Source organism: Grampus griseus (assembly GCF_964374135.1).
Source record: "Grampus griseus genome assembly, chromosome: 1".
Taxonomy (NCBI): Eukaryota; Metazoa; Chordata; class Mammalia; order Artiodactyla; family Delphinidae; genus Grampus; species Grampus griseus.
This window is the reverse complement of record NC_139017.1, coordinates 45,507,998-45,528,296: the sequence shown is the minus strand read 5'-3', so window position 1 is coordinate 45,528,296 and position 20,299 is coordinate 45,507,998. Positions and strand designations below refer to the sequence as shown.

At 49.1% G+C, this 20,299-nt stretch overlaps 1 protein-coding gene across 1 annotated transcript in view; it reads right to left on the bottom strand.

The window, feature by feature from the left end:
- PLXNA2 (plexin A2) overlaps positions 1-20,299 on the bottom strand; it is a 217,904-nt gene that overhangs the window by 169,589 nt on the left and 28,016 nt on the right. Inside the window, exon 3 of the mRNA XM_082674787.1 lies at positions 16,706-16,888. Coding sequence (XP_082530913.1) covers positions 16,706-16,888 — 183 coding nt within the window. The remainder of the gene's footprint in view (positions 1-16,705; positions 16,889-20,299) is intronic.

The following is a 20,299-nucleotide window of genomic DNA, read 5'->3' as shown; positions in this document are numbered from 1 at the left end:
ACCTTGAAGATGAGAAGGCGTTAGGTGGGTAGGACAACACGCGCACAGTCCCGAGGTGAGAAGGCCATGGAGATGCAACAATGTTCTAAAAGCAAGGCTTAGCTCCCGCATGTGCATCCCCGCCCCGACCTCATGGCCGAGTTAGAGCTGTGAATTCAGCTATCAGGACTCCTGCCTCTGGCCTGGGCTGGTTCTCCGGACACTCACTCGGAGCCACCCATTCGGCCCCCTGTCCTAACCTGTGCTGTCTGATTTGGCTTTACAACCAAGACCGGGGCTGATACTCTGTCTCCTGCCTGTGAGGTCCTCAACGATCCACTCCTCCCTTAGGCCTGATCTAGTCTCCATGCTTCAGCCCTCACTCACCTCTTGGTCTTGATCTGGGTTCTTTCTGTCTCACCTTGTTCTGCTGCCGCTTACACCAAGTTTGGGAGTGGGAGTTTGTGTGTGTGTGTGTATGTGTGCATGTGAATGTGTACCTGTACTTGTGTACATGCATGCATATGTGTATCTGTGCATGTGTCTAATATGTGCATGTGTACGTACGTGTGTGTGCACAGTAGGTGGTGAGTATGGTGTATGCATGCCTGTTACAAGGGGTACACACCACTCGATGGTCAGGTAGGCCCAACATTTCGTCTTCTGTCATTTAAATCTGATACATATAAAATAGATGAGAGCAAGATGCTTTGATTGAAGGAGGATGGAACTGGGGGATTAGAGTGGTCACCTTAGAGCTCAAAGGCACACTGTCTAAAAACCATTAGACAGACTCAACATTTTAGGGTCAAAGGTCTTTGAGAATCTGATGAAAGCAATGGGCCCTCTACACAAAAATTATAGACATACAAATGTTTGCATAATATTTTGGGGGGTAGATCATGAGCCCCTCTGAATCCAGGAACATTGGTTAAAAGTCCTGTGCATTCAACTTCTGCCATATCCTCCTACTGGGTCTCCCTGCCCCTCTGACTTTGCGGGGGAGAGTTATAAGAGGTTGGCAGCTCCAGCACAGGGAATGATGAAACCCAGACAAGTCCTGCCATTGCTTCGTTTGCTCAAGGAGAGGAGAGGCCCAGGATTTGGAAAGCACAACCTTCTCGTACTCAAATTCCTATGACAAGGGCATGGCTGTTAACATTGCTCCCACATGGCCAGCCCTAGGTGGCTTGGGTGTCAGAGATGACTGTTGCCTCAGTTTCCACACTAGCTTAAAGCCTGTGAGCTCCTATGTCTAGAATGGGCAAGGGATGGACATCCAGGGTCCAACCATAGTGTCATTGCTGGGTGATGCTGGGCAAATCTCTTGACTCCTCTGGGCCAGTTTCCTCAGCCATAAGACCACAGCCCATGGGGTTGTTAGGATGTCTAGATGAGCTCAAAACGAGCGCTATATACATGAAAGCTCTTTACATACCTCAAACCATTAAGTAAGTTTAAGGGGGTTCTTAGTATCTTGGCATTCAGAGAATGACTGGGAGATTTATACCAAGAGAGTTGTCTTCTTCCAGACTGGGAACGAGGGAGATTTGTCCAGGGTCATCTCTCGATAAGGCCTGGGATAGTAGGGGAGCTCACAGCTTAGGGCACTTAGCTCCGGACAATCCCAGCAACATCCAGGGGTCCTGGAGTCATCTGCTCCCTCTTTCAAGGCTCCCACCCCTCAGTCCAGGAAAGAGACTCTAGAACAGCCTCTTGCTACAGCTCCCCTGGTCCTCTGGGCTCTGGTTGGGGCTCTAGTCTACTATGAGATGCAAATCCACTTCCAAGTTCACAGTGAGGGAAAAATGAGAAGGTTCTTCATTGGGTCTGCCTGCTGTTAATGAGCTGATCTGGGGAAAAGACTGAGTGAAAATGAACAGTCACTACCCAGAGTCACTGGAGTGTTCCTTGCAGCTGGCCCCGATGTATGTGTTTTATGTGGCGCTCAGGCTGCCGGTGCCTGGGGCCCACAGGCAGGTTTATGAGATTAAAGCCCAGTGCCCAATAAATAATTTAGCAGCTTACTGCAAAAATACAGACACACAGTATAATAGCTACTATCTCCAGCAGCCTGATGTGTATGGACATTTTAAATGCACGTCACTTTCATCTACTTGCTTCCATTTTGATGTGGGGTCCAAAACCAAAGAAGGAAGAGAAAAAGAACATCACCTCCACCCTCTGTCCGTGTCCTGCCACTAAGATGGGGTTGATGAGAAAGAAAACTCTTCAACACACTAATTATTCAGGGCTTTGCTGGCTGTCCTTCCCCACCACCCACCTCCTTCTATCTCTGCTCTATTCTTTGCTTGCGGTTCCTGTTTGTGTGTGCAGAAAGAATCTGAAATCTCCACTAGACTAATTATTCATTCAGAATTTGGTTTTCTTCTCCCAGGGGTGCCTTTGATGGAGCAAAGCTGGCTCCAGGTGCTGGCTCCTGCAGAGTCACAAGTGACTTGCTTGTGGATGCAGCTCAAAGCTGAAATAAATAAATATCACCGCCATGACCGCCAGAATCCTGGCTGAAGTTCTAATGAGGCAGAAGTTAGTGGTGATTGATTGGTAAGACTTGGTCTTAGACATGAGGGAGGGGAAGAGGATTGGAGAGGGAAGAAGGAAGAGGTTGGGGTGGGCGTCACAGGGAGAGAGGGTGGGAGAAGGCAGAGACGGTGGCTCCAAGATCTAGAAGCATCAATGGGACATGAGTGGCACAGAGTAATCTATGTAGCAACATGAGCTAGCAGCAGAAAACGATGCCAAAGGGAACCATCCTCTTCTTATTGGAAAGTTTCCTGGTTCTGATCGAAGTTCAGGGACAAGTGGCTTCAGTGGGAATGAGGGAGAGTGGTAGGATTTCCCTCTAGCTCTTGTAGAAATCTGGGAGGGTGGCATCCACTTCTGTACCAACCCCTTGATTCTCCTTCTGTGGGTAGCATCTACTCCAGACCCACTGGCCACTGGGCTTGTACAGACGCCACCAAGCTTCCCCAAGCCCCCCTACTTTTTTGCCTCCTTGGCCTTGGATACATTTACTGCCAGTGGCTGTGGTTTATCTCCCGTTGTTTATGGCCTGGGACAGGCTGCCTACAAATAGGTCCCCAAAGAGTGGGGAAATGCAGCACCTGCCATTCTTTGAAGCTCTTTCCAGAAATGAAAAGGACAGTCATAAAATGTGGCATGCGGGGGAGGAGGTGGGGTGGGGGTGACATGCATCATAAAAAGCGTAATGGACTAATGCTAATACACAGACTGGCTGCAGCCCAGGGGTGTCTGCTGGGTTCAGACATAAATATCGGGGAGGCACCAAGGAGACAGATTTTTTATTTCTTTGATCTGATGGGGAGAGGCTGGGCATAGTTTTTCCTCTATTTCTCTGACTGTGGCCATTCCTCTGGCGAGACCACCAATCTGTTTGAGACTGAAGCTACTCAGTGTTTTATGGCTTCCAGAGCAGTTAGACTCTTGGAAAGACTGGAGGTGCAGAAGCATTTGTGGGTGCATCCCATTGCCGCACAGGGTCAGTCCACTTGGGGGTTTTGTTGGCGTCATGCAAGATCTTGCAAGTGACAAGAGATCAGAATGGGGTGAGTGTCGCCGTGCTGGATGTATGCTTGAATGCACGTATGAGTAACTAGGTACCTGCCCAACATCAGGCAAATTTTGAAAATTAAAGGGACTGATTTATGTCCTCTGCTTCGTGGGAACCAAAAGAACAGCAACCCCAGCTATAACCCAACACGAATCTCCATCCCCTCTTCACTTCAGGCATAAAGAGGAAAAGAGCTGTTTGTTAACTAGTGGCAAATTCAGGTACTTCTGAATCTGGACTGAACCAAGCACACTGTTTTCGAGGGTTTTCTACATTCTCTGGCTAATGTTGGCCATTGGCCCACTGCTATCTAGCCACACATTTGTCTTGAAGTATGCCCATACATAGAAAGGGTAAATGTACAGTGGAGGTATGGGCAGAGGGCAGAAGCGAGTAAGAATCCTGTATGAAAAGGGCCTCCATTCCAGGTGAGGCTACGGTGCCCTTGCCCCTTTCTTCGTACCTTGAAGCACTCAGCGCCTAGGAGCTGCGCTCGAGCTCTGGGCCCTGAACTCAAGGACGGATTCAGTCCACCTAGAACCCTGGGCTACTTGAGAATAAAGAGAAACAACAGAAATTGTGGTGCCTATGGTGGGGTGAGAAGCCCCGGCTCAGCCTTTCAGCGTGTGTGAGAAAAAGACCGAAGGCGTTTGGAATTCACGGCGCAGTTCACCATTTGTTTGGAAGAGTTAATTTTCCATGTGGTGTCCCCGAGAAGAGGTGGGACATAAAGCGGCAGTCTTCCGAACGCCGTGGGTACCGAGAGCTAGAGGCTTTTGTCCTCTGCATCTGGGTATATGTGAGAGGAGAAAGAGGAAGGGAGTGAGGAATCTTATTAGGTGTGGAAGGCCCATGATAAGCAATTGAGATGCTTCTTTAACCTCATTATTATCCTTATGAAGTAGATATTATTATTCCTGTTTTAAAGATGAGAACCCTCAAATCTGAGTTTCCAAGAGGTTACATAACTTAGCTAAGATCACAAACTTAATACATAGTAGGGTTAGGACTTGAACTCAAACCACTGTCTTCTCACAATGACATAAAAATACGAAAGGAAAAAAAATCAATAAATGTTGATTTGGAGGAAAAATTATTTTCAGTCTGACAGTCAAAAGAGCAGGGACAAGTGCATCTCTTATGCCAAGTGGTGCATATTATTCGCAGTGATAAGGGGGGTGTCACGTGTGCTACCGTTAGAAAAGGATTAGAGGACCCTTGTGTGCATGATGACGTGTGATTACTCAGAGGGTGAGTGGGGCATTGAGTCTCCAGCGCTGACCTGGGTGCCTGATGATAATAAAGGACTGGGCTCCCCAGTAAATAAATATGCTGCAGATCTACCTGGGCAAGCACCTCATCGTGAGAGAGAGCTCATCCTTTCCCACCAGGTGCAGCAGTGGGCCCTTTTATGTGTGAGGTTAACCGGCGCTCTCTGGATGGGAACCCTTGGGATCAGTTGTGAGTGGGGGTCTTGCCCAATCATCTACCTAAAAATGAGGCCAATTGGGCCTATCAATAGGGGTTTGTCTCAGCCCCTTCCAACCGAGCTTGGGGCACACCAAGACGTTCCTCTTCCCTCAGTTGGCTCATAGCCACCTGAAAGTCTGAGAAAGAAATCACCAGAGTACCTAGTCTTTTAGCCTAAGGTTAAGGTTAGACTGAAAGAAGACCTTCCTGACTCTGAGCTGTCGGACCCTAGACCGTAAGCAAGCAAACTGGCTCTGGAATATCCTTTCCTAAAGATCTCAAAGAGAGGGAGAGATACCTAATTGCTGCCCACAGCTCTGGGCAAGGGGGAACCTTCCCTCCAGCCTCACCTTTGCTTGCTGATATTTTAGTAAAGCCCCAATACAAATATAGAATGTATAATTTTCACATCATTCTTGGCAAATCCCAGGTGCGCCCCATTAGCAGAGTTCCAAGGATGCCATTTTCTATCGAGAAAAAGATATGCCGCGTCGGAGTGCTTAGCTAAGGGCCCTATTAATAGCGATCCTAATTATATGGCTGCAAATTTAATTCATAGCAATGATTAGTGTCAGAATCAAAGGCATCAGGCATCAATATTGATGGAATTGCATAAGCTCCATAAACAGAGAACAAGCATTCGGGCCCATCCCCCCGGCAGTGGTTGGCTGTTAACTATTACATTAAATGTCTCTTCCAATTTTGCCAGATCGAAATGAGTCCATTTCTCAGTGTCCTCCTCCCCCACCCGAAACCTTTGCCCGGCCAGCTCTGAATGGGTATGACTGGCACACAAAAGATCCCAGACAGCGTCTTTGAAGGAAAGCCCGGGGCCTCCAAGGGATGCACGGGTGATGGGCCCAGGCCCCACGCTTTAACACGGCAGCTCTTGGCCTTGTCAGTAACACTCCTTTGTCTCCCCTTCAGAAAGCTCACAGCAAACAATGATGCCTGGAGAAAGGGGAGTCAGCTGGGGACTGTGTGTGGCACAAAGGCTGCCACTCCATCCATTGTGGCCTGGGCTGAGATGGGTGGGAAGGGGAGGAGGAGGCCTGAGGGGAGTGACACAAGGCAGCGTGTGCCGAGGTGACAGCTGCCACGTCCCGGTTTTCCAGGGGATCTTGGCTGGAAAGAGTGCAAAGTCAGTCCTTCCACTCTTCTCTCCTGCATCTTCTTGCAGCTCTCTGTAGGGCAGGTGGTGGGTTACAGAGGGACCAACAGAATCTTAGAGAAGGGCGATAGAGTGCTCAAAGTTAGTGGTTCACAAAGCCCAGGTCTGGAGTCAGAGGGATCTAGATTCCAATCCCAGCTGTCCAATTAGTAGCAATGTGACTCAGCAAGTCACCTAACTTCGTTGGGCTTCAGTCTGCTCATATGGAAAACGGATGTAATATTAATCCTTACCTTACAAGGGTATTGTGAGGTTTAACTAAAAAAGTACGTAGCTCAGGGCTTAGCACATAGTGAGTGTCTAAGTTATAATAGGCCTACTCCCTGCAAAATAAATAAATAAATAAAGCCGCATGCCTAGAAAAAGGACTCATATGTAAAACTGGAGGTTCCCAATTCAGTGTTCTTCTGACTTGTCAGAACTTCTTAACCCCAAGGCAAGCATTTTGTGGGTAAGCAGACCTCCTTGCTGGCCAGGCTCTAGAAAGATCCTCAAGTCACGTACAGTGAGGGCTCGGCGATGCTGGGCACCCCAGAGCAAGGCTGCATGGCCAGGCCTGGGATAGGAAGTTCAGCTAGACTCTTGCCCTGGAGAGAACGATCCCCAGACCAATTTTAGGGTCTGCTTAGGGAATGCTTGCATGCTAGGGAAAGGCAGAGGTCAGCCTGAGGTTTTGTGCAGAGGGAACGTTCTTCCATATGATACAGAGAGAAGGGCCCCAAAAGTAAAGTCTAAAAACCTGGATTTTATCTTGCTTCTGTTGCTAAGGACCTGGGTGATTTTGTGCAGATCCCTTAACCTTTCTAGGCCTCAGCTGTCTCATCCACAAAACAGAACAATAAACATCTCACCTGCCCAAAGTCTGTTGGCTGGACTACTTTTCTGAGGGCCTTTCCAGTTATAAAATCAGGGGAACATTCCTGACCTTGTGTGATGGAGTCCACCTTCCCCCTGGGGGGTGGGGCTGACCCCTTTGCAGGGTCCAGACTCCATGGCCTCTTCTCCTTCCTTGGCTGCACTCTCATCCACCCCTAAACACAGAAGTGTAAGAATTCCTGATTTGCTACTAAAGGCTGTTAATACTATTGCCCCTTCCAGGTTAGGTGGGGACGCCCAGCTGGTGTCAGCAGCCTTTGAAATCCAGTGAGGTTTTGGAGAATGATGGCTGATTGGGACAATCCCAGAGGCACCAGCTCCTAAACTTGTGCCCCATCTTGAAGCCTAGAAACCTTTCTGGAGGCTGAGGCCAGGAGAGGAACAGAATCCCAGGAAGAAACTTAAAGGACAGAAACTCAGGGAGACCTTGCATCTCCATATATCTCCTGCTTCTCTGGACAGAAGGACACATGATAACAGGAAGAAAAGAAAAGTTCAAGTAGCTGCAAGCTTTTAGCTTCATCATTGTTGGACTATACAGGTGACTGTATACAGGTGAGGTGTGTGCTGCACCATTGCCACCTGAAATATTTGTAGCTCTGATTCCAATCTTCCCTTGATTTACCCTGGGACCCTAAGCAATCCATAATAATCCATAATCTCTGTGAATTTCAGTATCACCATCTGTCACGGAGCAGAGAAATATCTCAATCCTTCCTGTTTATCCTAAATGCTATGGGATTAGTGAGCTAATGGAAACCAAGGGAATCTGGGTCCTTAGAAAAGGATGGTAATGGTGTAGGAGTGGTAGCAGTAACACTAGTAGAGTCACACTTACAGCAATTATGGTAATAGCAGCAATAGCTACCATTTATTAAGCATCTGCTACACACTGGGCTCTATATTAGGTACTTCATATCCCCCAAGTCTGACATGCATAGCAATCTTGCAAGGTAGCATCGGTGGACCAGTTGATGACACTAAGGTCTGCCCAAGATCACACAGTTCATTGAAGGTGGAGTTGTGTAGCCCTAGGATATCACGGTTGGCTTGGGAACATGCAAAGGGCAGAGACTGGCCCCGTTTTAGTTAATTCTGCAAAGCCATAAGAGCCGAACCACCACTTCCCCCAGCCCGGCCCTGAGGAGGGGTCAGTACCTATTGTTTGGTGATATGGGACTCGGAAAGCTCTCACTGGTGACTAATGCAGCTGGATGCCGGTGTCCAGCAGGATTAGATTAGTTCGGCCCAGCTGGTCTAGCCTTCCAAGTATTTTTTTTCCCATGACACAGGGCTGGGGGCAAGGGGCAGGATTCTCTTCCTCCATCTGACCTTGCAAACATGTCACTAAAAAAGAGGCTGATCTGACAGCTCCACTCCCCCAGGGAGCCAGAGAAGAAGCGGGCTTCGGGGGAAGCCTCCAAGATGTTGGTAATAATAATGGAAAGCACTTTTGTTGCCAAGCACCATAGTAAGAACTTTTCATACATGATTTCACTTAGTCCTTCCAACAACTATGCAAAGTGTTTATTACTACCCACTCCACAGAAGAAAAAAATTGAGGCTCACAAGTTAAGTAACAATAGTAGTGATATTTAAATGCATATAAGCTCAGCACCCCACTTTACATAAATGATTTCATTATGCTCTATTTTTTTCATTAGCACTTATTATCTTCTAAATATACTGTATATTGTGCGTTCTCATTATTTTCTTTCCACATTAAGGTATAATCTTCACTAGGGCAGGCGATGTTGACAGTTTTGTTTACTACCGTATACCAAGCAAATGGCGCACAGTAGGTATTCAATACATTTTCGTTCAAGAATGAATGATTTCATTTAATCCTCATTACAATCTCATGCGGCAGGTATTATAACTGTCTTCATTTTACACATGAGGAAACTGAAGCTCAGAGGTCACACAGCTAATAGACTGGAGTCAGAACTGCATCCTGTAAGCTCATATGCTCTCTGTTATGCAAATAGGTTCCTACCTGAAGACAAGAGGACAGCACCAGCTGGCCTTTGGAGGTCCTGTCCAACCTCAAGATATATGTCCATGCTTTGTACCCATAAGCAGGCAAGGCTCAGTGACCTAAAAGGATGTGCCTCTATGCGGTCTGTATTTTCCTAAAGATGACCGCTCTGTAAACATTAGCACCTTGGCTTCTTAAACATTCTACAGAGCCTATGTGGGTCACCTGGATTCTGTGAGCTTGAAGCATTACGCCTGTGCTTCACCTGCCCTGAGATAAAGCCCCGAGCTCCAAAGGGCTCCCTCTTGGAGTGCAGAGCACCACGCTGAGCACACGGCCTGACTCCTCACGCCGGGATTATCCAAGATTGAAGCACACAGGAGCCGCACAAAAGGTGCAAAAAATAAACGCATCTTTAGTTTCTCCCTTTCAGAATGACTCTGGGAGATCAGGGGCTCTTCCCTGGGGTCAGCTGGGGCTCTGGATAGAAACCCACACCCTCTCTCTCCACCTGTCATGGTCGAGCAGGGGGATGTGGTGGTCAGGGGAGGAGGTTTGGAAGGATTCTGTAAATATGCCCCCTTCCCTGTGCCAGCCAAATGCTGCCTTTCCCAGGTTCCAGAAGACCAGTTCTTGGGACCCAAGAGGCCTATAAAACAACAAAACAAACAGCGAGTTTGGCGGCAGGAGCCTGGGCAGGGAGCCAAAGTCATTACTGGGGATGTGGTGGTGAGTTCTGAGCCACCAGCCCACCTCCTCTGCACAGGCTCTGGGGCAGGGGGAGAGGGCATCTGCTGCCCACTACCCCAGCCCCCAGAGCTGCTGAGATGCGTCAGGGACACAGAGCATTAGCTCAGCGGTCACAGGTCCCAAGAAATCCGCTAGGTCTCCTAGAATGAGACCCACAGCCCTGGCTGTTTACTCAATCCAAGGTTCACAATGAGAGACGAGTGAATCATTTCCACTCCGAGGAATGAGTGGCTATTGTTCGGTGGTGTTGGCACAGCGAGAAAGGTATGTTTCTCAGCTTTTCACCCAACTTGGCTTTCCGTCCGCCAAGACAACTCCACCCCACAAGGGAGCCAAGTAGCAGGTTAGGAACTTCCGTGCATGTTTTGGGAGGAAGTATAAATGCCAATGTCAATTTTGCCAATGGATCGGCCATGTAACCCTGGACAAGACATTTAATTTAACATCCCGGTGGCTCAGTTTTCCACATCTGTAAAATGGAGTGGAGATGCAGGGAACCATCGCCATACTTGGCTGAAGTATTTGTGGAGGATGGAAAGGACCGTGGAAAGATATCTCATAAATAGTGTTATCAAGTAACTGAGCAATAACCCCAGGGCCTGGGAGAGTTAATACTTTAGTGCTCCCAATGGATTCTTTCCAGTGCCTAAGCTGCTACTGCGAGAGGCTCACAGTTTTCCTGGCCTGGCTCAGTAAACCGTTTGTGAGCTTACAAAGAGAAGAATAAGAATGGGAAGGGACGCCGGCAGGGTTTCCTGTGAGCTGCGGACTGGAGACCTTGGGTTGGTATGTCCCATAGGGAAAGGCAGAAAGGATTTTCCTCAAGCATTTCACAAGCATTCTGGTGGCTGCCTTAGCTAATGGAAAAGAAGGTGGTGGCAAAAGAGGCCCCGGCCCTCCCCAGACCTTGAAAAGGCTAAGTCTCTGTGGATTTGCAAAAATGTCCAGGAGTCCGATACTCCTGGCAGGGGTGGCAGGGAAGGGGTTGCCTGGGCCTCTGTACCTGCCTCTTGGCTGAAGGCAAAACTGCCTCTGATGCAGGTGAAGCAGATAGCTGGCCATGCTCTCCTGGGATCTACGGGCAACAGTGTAAACGCGGCTCCTTCCTCCCAGCTTGGTCAGCATTGCTGAGAGCACTACCCCACCCTCTTCCAAACACTGTAAACCAGAAAACAGGCTCTTTTCCTGTCCCAGCAGTTCTCTTGTTTCCTAGACCCCTCATCCCACGGCCACCCTCCAACCCTCCCCCTCCCCTGCAGACCTATCCACCACATCCTAACTTCCTTCCTTTGCAAACCAGCCACGTCAACAGGAGTCACTCTTGGTGTCTGGTTCTCTTCCAACGCGTGCAAGTAGGTCTCTGGCCTGGAGGAGGTACATTTGAGATAAATTTCATGAGCAACTGATGTGTGAGAGACACTGGATCTGGCTGTGGGGATGGGTGACATATGTGGGAAAGAGGCCCCTGTCCTCCAGGACCTGTGAGTCTCAAGAGAAGTGGACCCCTTATTCTGCAGCTGCCCCCGCACCAGATGCTGTCGGAGCAAAGTGGCAGGGGGTCTGAGGAGGGCGCTAGTCACAGTGCTGGAAGGGGCGAGGTGAGGGACATGTCACCAGGCCTTGAGCATCAGGAGAGGCTTCCGGTGGCAGGGTTGCGGGAGAGGACAGCGAGCCAGCACCTCCTGCTGCTGTGAGGCCCTGGGGTCGAGGGGCCAGAGGAGGCCTGAAGAAATGGGAAGCCGGGGCTGAGGCAGAAGTTTTAGCAGCTGCAAATGGAGGGGAGGAACCAATGGGACTTTGTCCCAAACCCTAGAGAGTCCTGCTTCCCGGTCCCAGCGTCTTCTGCCCTCTCAGCTCAGGCCCCACGACCTGTCTCCTGGACCCCTCCCTTCAACCTGGGAAGTCGTGTTAAATGAGTCTGTAGTCCCTGTTGCCACTACTCTTCCTCATGTGCTTTGCTATTAGCTCCGGGCATCTCTTAGGTGGACTCCCACTGCCTGCCCTTGGCCAGGAGGGATGTCGGCACAGTCAGCCGTGCCCAGCCCCAGGAGGCCCTGCTTTCCCTCCCCTGCCTCTTGCCCCAGGCCTGCCTGCCCTCATCCTCTGGGTCCTGCCTTGCCCTGTCTGGGCCAAGCACCTCCCCGCTGACCCTCAGGGGCTTTCTGCTACACACCCAGGGCCAGCGTGAACCCAGCTGTGACTTCAAAGCCCACCCCCAGGGTGCCTTGGCCTTCCGCGCTCTGCTCCCCTTCTCTGCCCTCCGTTATCTCCCACCCCTACTGAGGGAGTCAGAGAAATAGGGGCGGCATAAGTGGGAAGGTCATGTGCTTGGTGCAGGTGCCTCTCCACAGCTTCCCTGATCGGTGACCACCTAGTCTCTGCTTCAGTATTTCCACTGACTGGGAGCTCATTCCCTCTTGAGTCAACTCTTTCCATTATGGGACAGTTTGGCTGCAAGAAGCTTCTTCCTCTTATTAAGTGGAAAACTATTTTACCGGAACTCCTAGCTGTTGGCCCTCTTCTGCCCTCTGGGGCCACACTGAATAAGTTTAATTCATCTTGCACAGCTTAATGGAGAAGCATGATTGTGAAACCAGACGATCAAGGTTCAAACCCTGGCTCTGCCATTTACTTGCCATGTGGCTCTTGGACGCATTTCTTCACCTTTTCTGGCCTCTATTTCCTCATCAGCAAAATGGAGGTGACAATAGCACCTACCCCATCGAGTTGTATAAAGATTAGTTAGTAGATATCAAGCTCTTAGAATATCACCTGACACATAATAAGTGCTCAGTAAATCACAGTCTGTGAAGAAAGCTGTTTCGTCTCCTCCCTTCTACTTCTTCCCTTAGGTTAACATCCTTTTAAAAGTATTCTCCGTACAGCATGGCTCCCGCATCCTTGCAGGCCTTGTTGACCTGGCTCTTTGGTTGGCTTAAGCCCTCTTACAATGTTATCTCCCGTGGGACATGGGGCCTCCACTTTTCATGACCTTCTGTTAGTGTGGTGAAGACTAATTAACTTTGTGGATCACACAGTTGGCTCACAAGGTCGGCGAAAGTCCCAAGATCCTTTTCACTTGATCCTCTAGGGCTTGAGCCTCACAGTACTCTACGCCTTGGCTTCCACTTCGCCAAGTCCTCCAAGCCCCTCCGCACACTCTAGACCTTGCTGGCACGTGCTCTGCATCTTCTCAGTGCGGCACCCGAGGTCTAGAGGGCCCTTCTCTCCCATCCCCAACTCATCACTTTGTCTGTCTCATTCAGTCTCAGAGCAAATCTTAGTAAGCTTCCTCCTCCATGAAGCCCTCCAGGTTAATCACACTGTGGCAGCTGATTTCTCTGGAATTGTTCCATCCCCGTGGTGAATCCTGGCCTGTCTTCTTATCACCTCTGATGCCCTGGACCTTAGTCTAGGCAAGTGTTACACCTCTTGGTTCTGAGGTCTCGTCCTTATTCTGCCTGTTCCCTCTGCATGTTTGTGACTCAGAAGGCAGTGGCCTCGTCTGCACTGTTCTCTGCCTGGAGAGCAGAGGGCAGGTATGAGCAAGTATGTGACACAGCACAGAACAACACCTCGTGGTCCTGCCACTTCTAGGCAGTCTCTGCTTCCTCTAATCGTCCCCACTCGGGGACATCCTGTCCTATGGGCTGCCATGGACGGAGGCCGCACAGTCTGACAGACACCTGGTTAGGCAGGGAAGAAGTGAGTAGTCCTGACGTACCCTGCTTCCCTCCCCTCTCCAAACTCTTGGCTAGTTGTTGTTTTTTTTTTTTTTCCTTCCTGTGTTGAAAGAGCTATGCGGCCTGGACCATGGCAGAGTTTCCTGGGGACATTCCATAAATTCCTCATGGGCCGTTTCTCTGGGTAAATGGGAGGCCAGTGGGAGCTCGACTTTAGTATCAGGTGCCTCAAAGGCGTGTGGGTGGAAAGGAAGGGTGAGTCGCCAGAGGAGAAGGAGGGGTATTATGAGCTCATAGAAACAACTAAAGAACATCGAAGTGAAGAGAGAGAAGGAACAGACAACTGCAGGTCGGAACAAGCTGTGGGCAACCATGCCCCAGCCTCCCCCTTGAATCCTCTGACTTGCCTCCCTAGCAACTTGCCTCCTGGGGTTCCAACAGGGCTAAGAGAACTTGGCTACCTTGAGTGTGTGGCTTGAAAAGAGAGATATGGGAAGGTCAGCCCAGGGCCCTTTGAGCCTGGCTGGGTGGTTCTTCCTTTATTCAGTCCTCGTCCACCCATTTGGCAAACATTAATTCCCTAACTCAGATCCAGGGCTGAAGAGAATGGAGGCCCTAGGCCCTGGCTTAACCCTGTAGCAAGCCTGAACCCGAAGGCTGTTCTCAGCCTCCACCCCCGGGGTTCCGTGGCTGCTTCTTTAAGTAAAACAGGTGTCAACTCGGATTCAGGACAAGAGGCAACTTGTCTTCATCTCTAAGCTTGGACGAGTCACTTTTCTTCTCTGGGCCTCAATTTTCCTGCCAAATAACGCTAGTATTGGGCTAGATGGTCTCTAAGGTTCCTTAGAGCATGGTTTTCTTTTTCGAGACAGTTTTGAGGCCCATCCCAGGTGGGAACACTTGGTGAAAGGATGAGGCAGAAAGAAGGAAATAAATATGAACAAAGGCATGACCCCTGCCTTTAACAGAACTTTCAAGAGAATAAAGGAGACAGAATCACAGGAATGATCCAGAACAGTGACTGAAGGTGCATGAAGGAGAGGAGAAAATGCTGAGCACTAGCTTAGCTGTGGCTCCTGCTGGCCTTCCAGAGCCTTTGTGCAACTGAGAAACAGGTGGTATTTATGGGCAGATGAGTCAGCTCCAGGAGCTCCTCTGGGGGTACGTTTATACCCTAGGGTGTATGGCTTGACAAGGAGAGTTCAGATTGGATTTCAACTCCCATAGGCACCTCGGCCCAAAGTCCCTGGGCAAGTCACAATCTACCCAGCTGTATAGATAACCCTGCAGGAAAGTAGCCAGCCTCAGGAGTCCAAGATGAACCCTGTCTTGATAGAATATACCACTTTTTTTTTTTTTTTTTGTGGTACACCGGCCTCACTGCTGTGGCCTCTCCCGCCACAGAGCACAGGCTCCAGACGCGCAGGCCCAGCGGCCATGGCTCACGGGCCCAGCCGCTCCGCGGCATGTGGGATCTTCCCGGACCGGGGCACGAACCCGTGTCCCCTGCATCAGCAGGCAGCCTCTCAACCACCGCGCCACCAGGGAAGCCGCAGAATATACCACTTTTTAAAAATTGAAGTAGAGTCGATTTACAATGTTGCGTCAGTTTCAGGTGTACAGCAAAGTGATTCAAGATATATATATACACACACACACACACACACACACACACATATATATATATATACACACACACATATATATATCCTATTTCAGACTCTTTTCTAGAGTACACCACTTTTAAATCTTAGTGGAATCTCAGAAGGTCAACTCCTTCCCTCTCCACTTCTGGGAAAGCAAACGCCGGGACCACACTCATCCTCACTCTCCCATACCTGAAACCAAGCCAGGGCCCACAGTCCCAGGCCAAGTGGAGGGCACAGGACAGGTACAGGTGGGCACCTCTCCACAGAGTGAGGAAAGGGTTAAAGGGCTCTGGCATCATGAGAAAGAAGGCATCTCCACATCAACCCAGACCAGTTTTTCTCACCTCCTTTGGCAGCAACTCAGAACAAGCAGAACACGGAAATTCTTCCTCAGGCTCCCTCCCTGCCACCCTCCTTCTACATTCCCAAACAACATCTCTCCTGAGGCTCTAACTGGATTAGGAGGAAAGAGCCACAGGGCTGATGTCAACATCAAAGGGGGAGATGCGGTGAGGTCTGGCCTGTGTCTTGATCCACAGGTGCTGGGACTGGGGAAAGGTGGCAGGAGGGTGAGCTTGGGAAAAAGGGATTAGCAGGGACTGGAAAGAACGTGGCTGCTGTAATTCCACATGATAAACCAGACTGTGCTCCGTCTCTACACCTTAAGTGCTAGACAAGCAGGTACAAGCTTCCGGCTTCAGCCCGCCGCGCAGGAGGCTTCCCGTGCTGCCAGCCCCAGACGGCCCGTGCCCTCCCATGGGCAGAGGTGCTCAGAGCAGGCACAGGATAAGACGCCTACTTCCTCCTGTCAGCTCAGGTCTTGGGGGTGAGGGAGGAGGGGCGGGGAAGAGACTGCGATTGCAGGAAGAGGAAAGACAGGAGAACAGTCCCTTATCCAGGCACCGTATACCATCCCAGAGAGGCACCACCATCGGCTGAGAAGTGAGACCCATAATGTGCTTCAAGCAGCTGCTCTGGACTCAACAAAGACTTTCGATGAGTACAATCACCTCTGTAGACTGTGGGGAGGGATTTATGATGTGGGTGATTCATAATATAGATAATCAAAAAATATAGATAATATAGATAATCAAAAAAATTTATGATGTGGGTGATTCATATTATAGATAATCAAAAAATCAAAAAATTCATAATATAGATAATCAAAAAATCAAAAAAATTTATGATGTGGGTGATTCATAATATAGATAATCAAAAAATCAAAAAATTCATAATATAGATAATCAAAAAATTCTACTTGATTTGGAGACTTTTTTTTTTTCCTCCTCTAGACAGATGCACCTTCCTAATTCCTTGGAGTTTGGTCAATATTGAAATATGTTTACATTACCAAGACACTCACTGACCAGTGGGTAGAGGAAGCAGCTAGAAGATAAGGCACAAATTAACCCCTACCAACCCTCCCCACTCTACCTGTTCCTGCCCCAAGAAAACTGAGTTGCCTCTAGTTAAATCTCCATCCACAGCAGGCTTCTAGCAGAGGCTCTCAGCGGAGGAGCTGAACAGCAGCGGGCGTCCAGTCTCACGGACTCTTACCTTTTTCAGCTTGCCGCTCTTTGTACCCACAAACACCACGCTGTAGCCATTGTAAACATAGGACGCCACCGAGGTCATGCGGTCCCGGCTGGTGGTGTACAGGGTCAGGCCCTCCACTGGAATTGAGCCTCCAAGCGGCTGGTTGATGTCCAGTCCACAGAAGTTGTCATCGATGGGCACCGGCTGGAGAGAAGGGGAGGGACCTGGGGTGAGTAGCAGCGGAGGCAGGGCCACGTTGATCCTCACCAGCCCACCCACCGTGGCCACCAGCCCCAGGACACCAGGCCTCCGAGAAATTCAGGCATGGAGTTCAGGGGCCTAACACACACTGCACACACAAACATCTCACGGCTGACCCATGAACCCCGCACTGACTCCTGGGAAACCAGACAGCTTTCTTCTCCCTCACCTGCTATCACCCACTCACTTTTCTGCCAAGACAACCTGCGACAGGTTGCAAAGCTGATTGCTCAAACTCATTTCCTGGTCATTTACGTGTCCCTGTGGACCACGCCATTTGTGGCGGTCTTTCTATTTAGACAGTGGAGATTCAGTCTAGAGGCAACATCACAGGATTCCTACCAGCCTGGTGGCGCTCCTTATTTGTTTCCTGGACTGCAAAAGCCTGCCTTCGGGCATAAGGAATTTTCAGTCATTCCATTATTCACCACATCCCACACTGGGGATACATTAAAAAGGGTTATCTTGATATTGAACAGTGCCTTATACTTTGGAAAAGTTATTTCATCTACATGAATCTCAGTTTCTTCAGGTGTCACACTACCTGCCCACCTTTGTGAGAGAATCACTGGGGAGAAAAGGAAATAACACGTGCGAAGAGATTCATTAAGTTGTACAATGATTCTCATCACTGTCCGTTAGAGGTCTTCAGTGATGTTTGGGTAGATTCTGGGGTAGATGGTCTTCTTGTTAGCAGCCTTTTGCAGGGAGTGGAGGTATGCTTGTATAAAGAATATCTGTCATTGAATAAATTTTTTTTAAAAAAATTAAAGTCTCTTCTCTCTCAGAAGAGACTAGGGCACCTTGAAAAGACATTGCACCCTGAGCAAGTGGAAAAATAGCTGGACAGAAAGAATTCCAGTCTCTGCTCTTCTTCTATGTGAACTTTGATCAGTAACAGCCTCTTTGGGGACTGTTAAATTGATGATTTCTAAGATCTCATTCAGTTAAAAAAAAAGACTGCATGCTTCCTGAGGACAGGGGCTGCAAGGGGGCTGCATTCTCTGCACACTGTCTAGCCTGGGGCTGGGCTATGACGGATCCTCCAAAACATCCCAGTTGATTGCACAACAGGGAATCCTGTGGGCAAAGGTCGCAGACTCTGGGCCAGAAAGAGCCCTGAGCCCTGTGGCAGCTGTTCCTCCTGGGTCTGGAAAGGCATCCTCGAGGAGGAAGGAAGTGACGGTCGTGGGAAGCACAGAAAGCATCATGGAGAGACCTGTTCCCATCACCCTTCTCCTCTCACCCACACCAGGAAAGAGCGGGCTGGTGTGTCGTTCCCTGACAGCTTCATTTCCTTGGAAGAACTGATTTATAAGCTAAATGGGATTTTTTTTGGTAAACCAGGGACTTCTCTTTCATTCCCTGTTCAAATCCAAAGAGAACAGAGGCTCATGTCTTGTGATTCCTTGGTGTTTTGTAGAGAGCTACTGCTCCTACAACTGAGTGGCGGTGCTACCCTTGTGTGTGTGTGTGTGTGTGTGTGTGTGTTTATTCTTTAGGAAAGAAAACTAACTTTTGGGTTAAGGATGACCTTGAATTCTGGATTATATGGCGCTCCACACGGCAGAAGGGATAAGCTTCTCAGGCAGGGAGTGAAGCAATGGTATAGTAGAGCCAGCTTATGAGGAATGCCTGTACGTCTATCTCTGCATTCAGTGACATCACACTGGTGGCTTGAAATTATCCATGGTGGGAGTATTTACACCACGGAAATTGGCAAATGCTTCTAATCAAGATCCTCCCACCCCAATCCCTTCCCTGCTACTACCATTGCCTGCATATAGCCATCCATTTAAGATTCACCAGCACATCCCTGGAGCCAATAATGGAAATTTCAGGCTCTCTAGAAAGGTAGGTCAGAGGAATCAGCTACCACTTTTTACATTTTCTACTTCTCTTTCTCATCCCTACACCAGAGGCACAAGTGTCCTGATAAAGAATCAGGAAATCTAGATTGTAGTCCTGTCTCTACCACTAGCCAGCTATGTTATCTTGATATACCACATACCCACTTTGAGTCTGAATGCTCTCATCTGTAAAGGGAAAGGATTAGACCAGGTAATCGTCAAGCTTCCTTTCAGCTCTGAAAGTTCTTGATTTCATGGCTTCAGTTTCTTTCCCACTCTCTCCAGGGACCGCTAAGGTTGCAGAGCCTGGGCTCAGGCATAACCTAAGCCAGCTTCTGAGAAATGATGACAGAAGCCAAAAACTTGCCAGTGATTTTGAATTTCTCTACATCCCTCCTGACTCTAGAATCACCAGACTGTGACGGAAACGGTTTGTTCTGAGCCTAAGCCCCTGGGATTGGCTGGCATTTCCTTTTCTCGTCTCTAAATTGTCAGATATTCCCAAACACCTGCTGCCCCTTTACTTTTGCTCTGAAAGGGAGAGCCTGGTGTATGGCTTTCCTTAGAAGCAGCAGGGCTAAATGCAAAGAGTTTGGACTCGGAGGTCATATGGGCTAAACTGAATTCAAATCCCTGCTGTGTCATTTATGGTTGTATGGGTGCAACCAATGTACTTAGTTTTTGTGTCTTTGTTTTTCCATCTGTCAAATGGGGGATGAAAATCCTTGCTTTATAGGGTCATATTGAGGATTAAGTGAGGTAACTCTTAAATTGCCCAGCACAGCCTTTAGGACAATAACTGTTATTCAATGGGTGACGCTCCCCTTCCTCATTTCTCTTCTGGAACAGAGCTCAAATCCTTCATCTGAGAGCTCCATGTTAGTCCAGAGATCACGTTAAAATTAAGCCCCGGGACGTCAGCTACCCTCACTCCTCCCTAACGCCCTCTGAGGCCACCAAAATGTCTCTGGGTCCCCAGGTCTGGGACTCCTTAGATTATAAGGATTTTAAGGGGCCCCTCCTGTTGCAGCCCCACCTCCACCTCCACTATCAAGGCCGCAGCCGAAGAGTGATGATGAAGGGAGGGGGTGGTGAGTGAGGGGCTGTTCTCTCTGAGGTCCTGATCCCACCTGCTGTCACCTCTCTCCCAGTGCCTCTGCTGCTCTGTGGTTACTAGCCCGGGCTTGTCTCTCTGCAAGCCAATGGAGCCCCACAAGGGTGTCGGCTCTTCCTCTTCCCTCTGGCTCAGCAGCAGGCAGGAATCAGCAGTTTCCTTCTGACAAGGGCCCCCTCTGGGCAGTGGGAACCAGGCTGGACTCTGCAAGGACTTAACCCTTGCATTTCCTCTCCACTTGTCTTGATTGGTTGGGGCCAGAGGTTATAGAATTTCAGGACTGTAAAGAACTTCGGAGAATATCTAGCTCAAACTCCTCATTTTATAAAGGTAAAATAACAGCAAATAACTGGTTCTATAATAATTAATATTAATAATTATAGCTGTCCT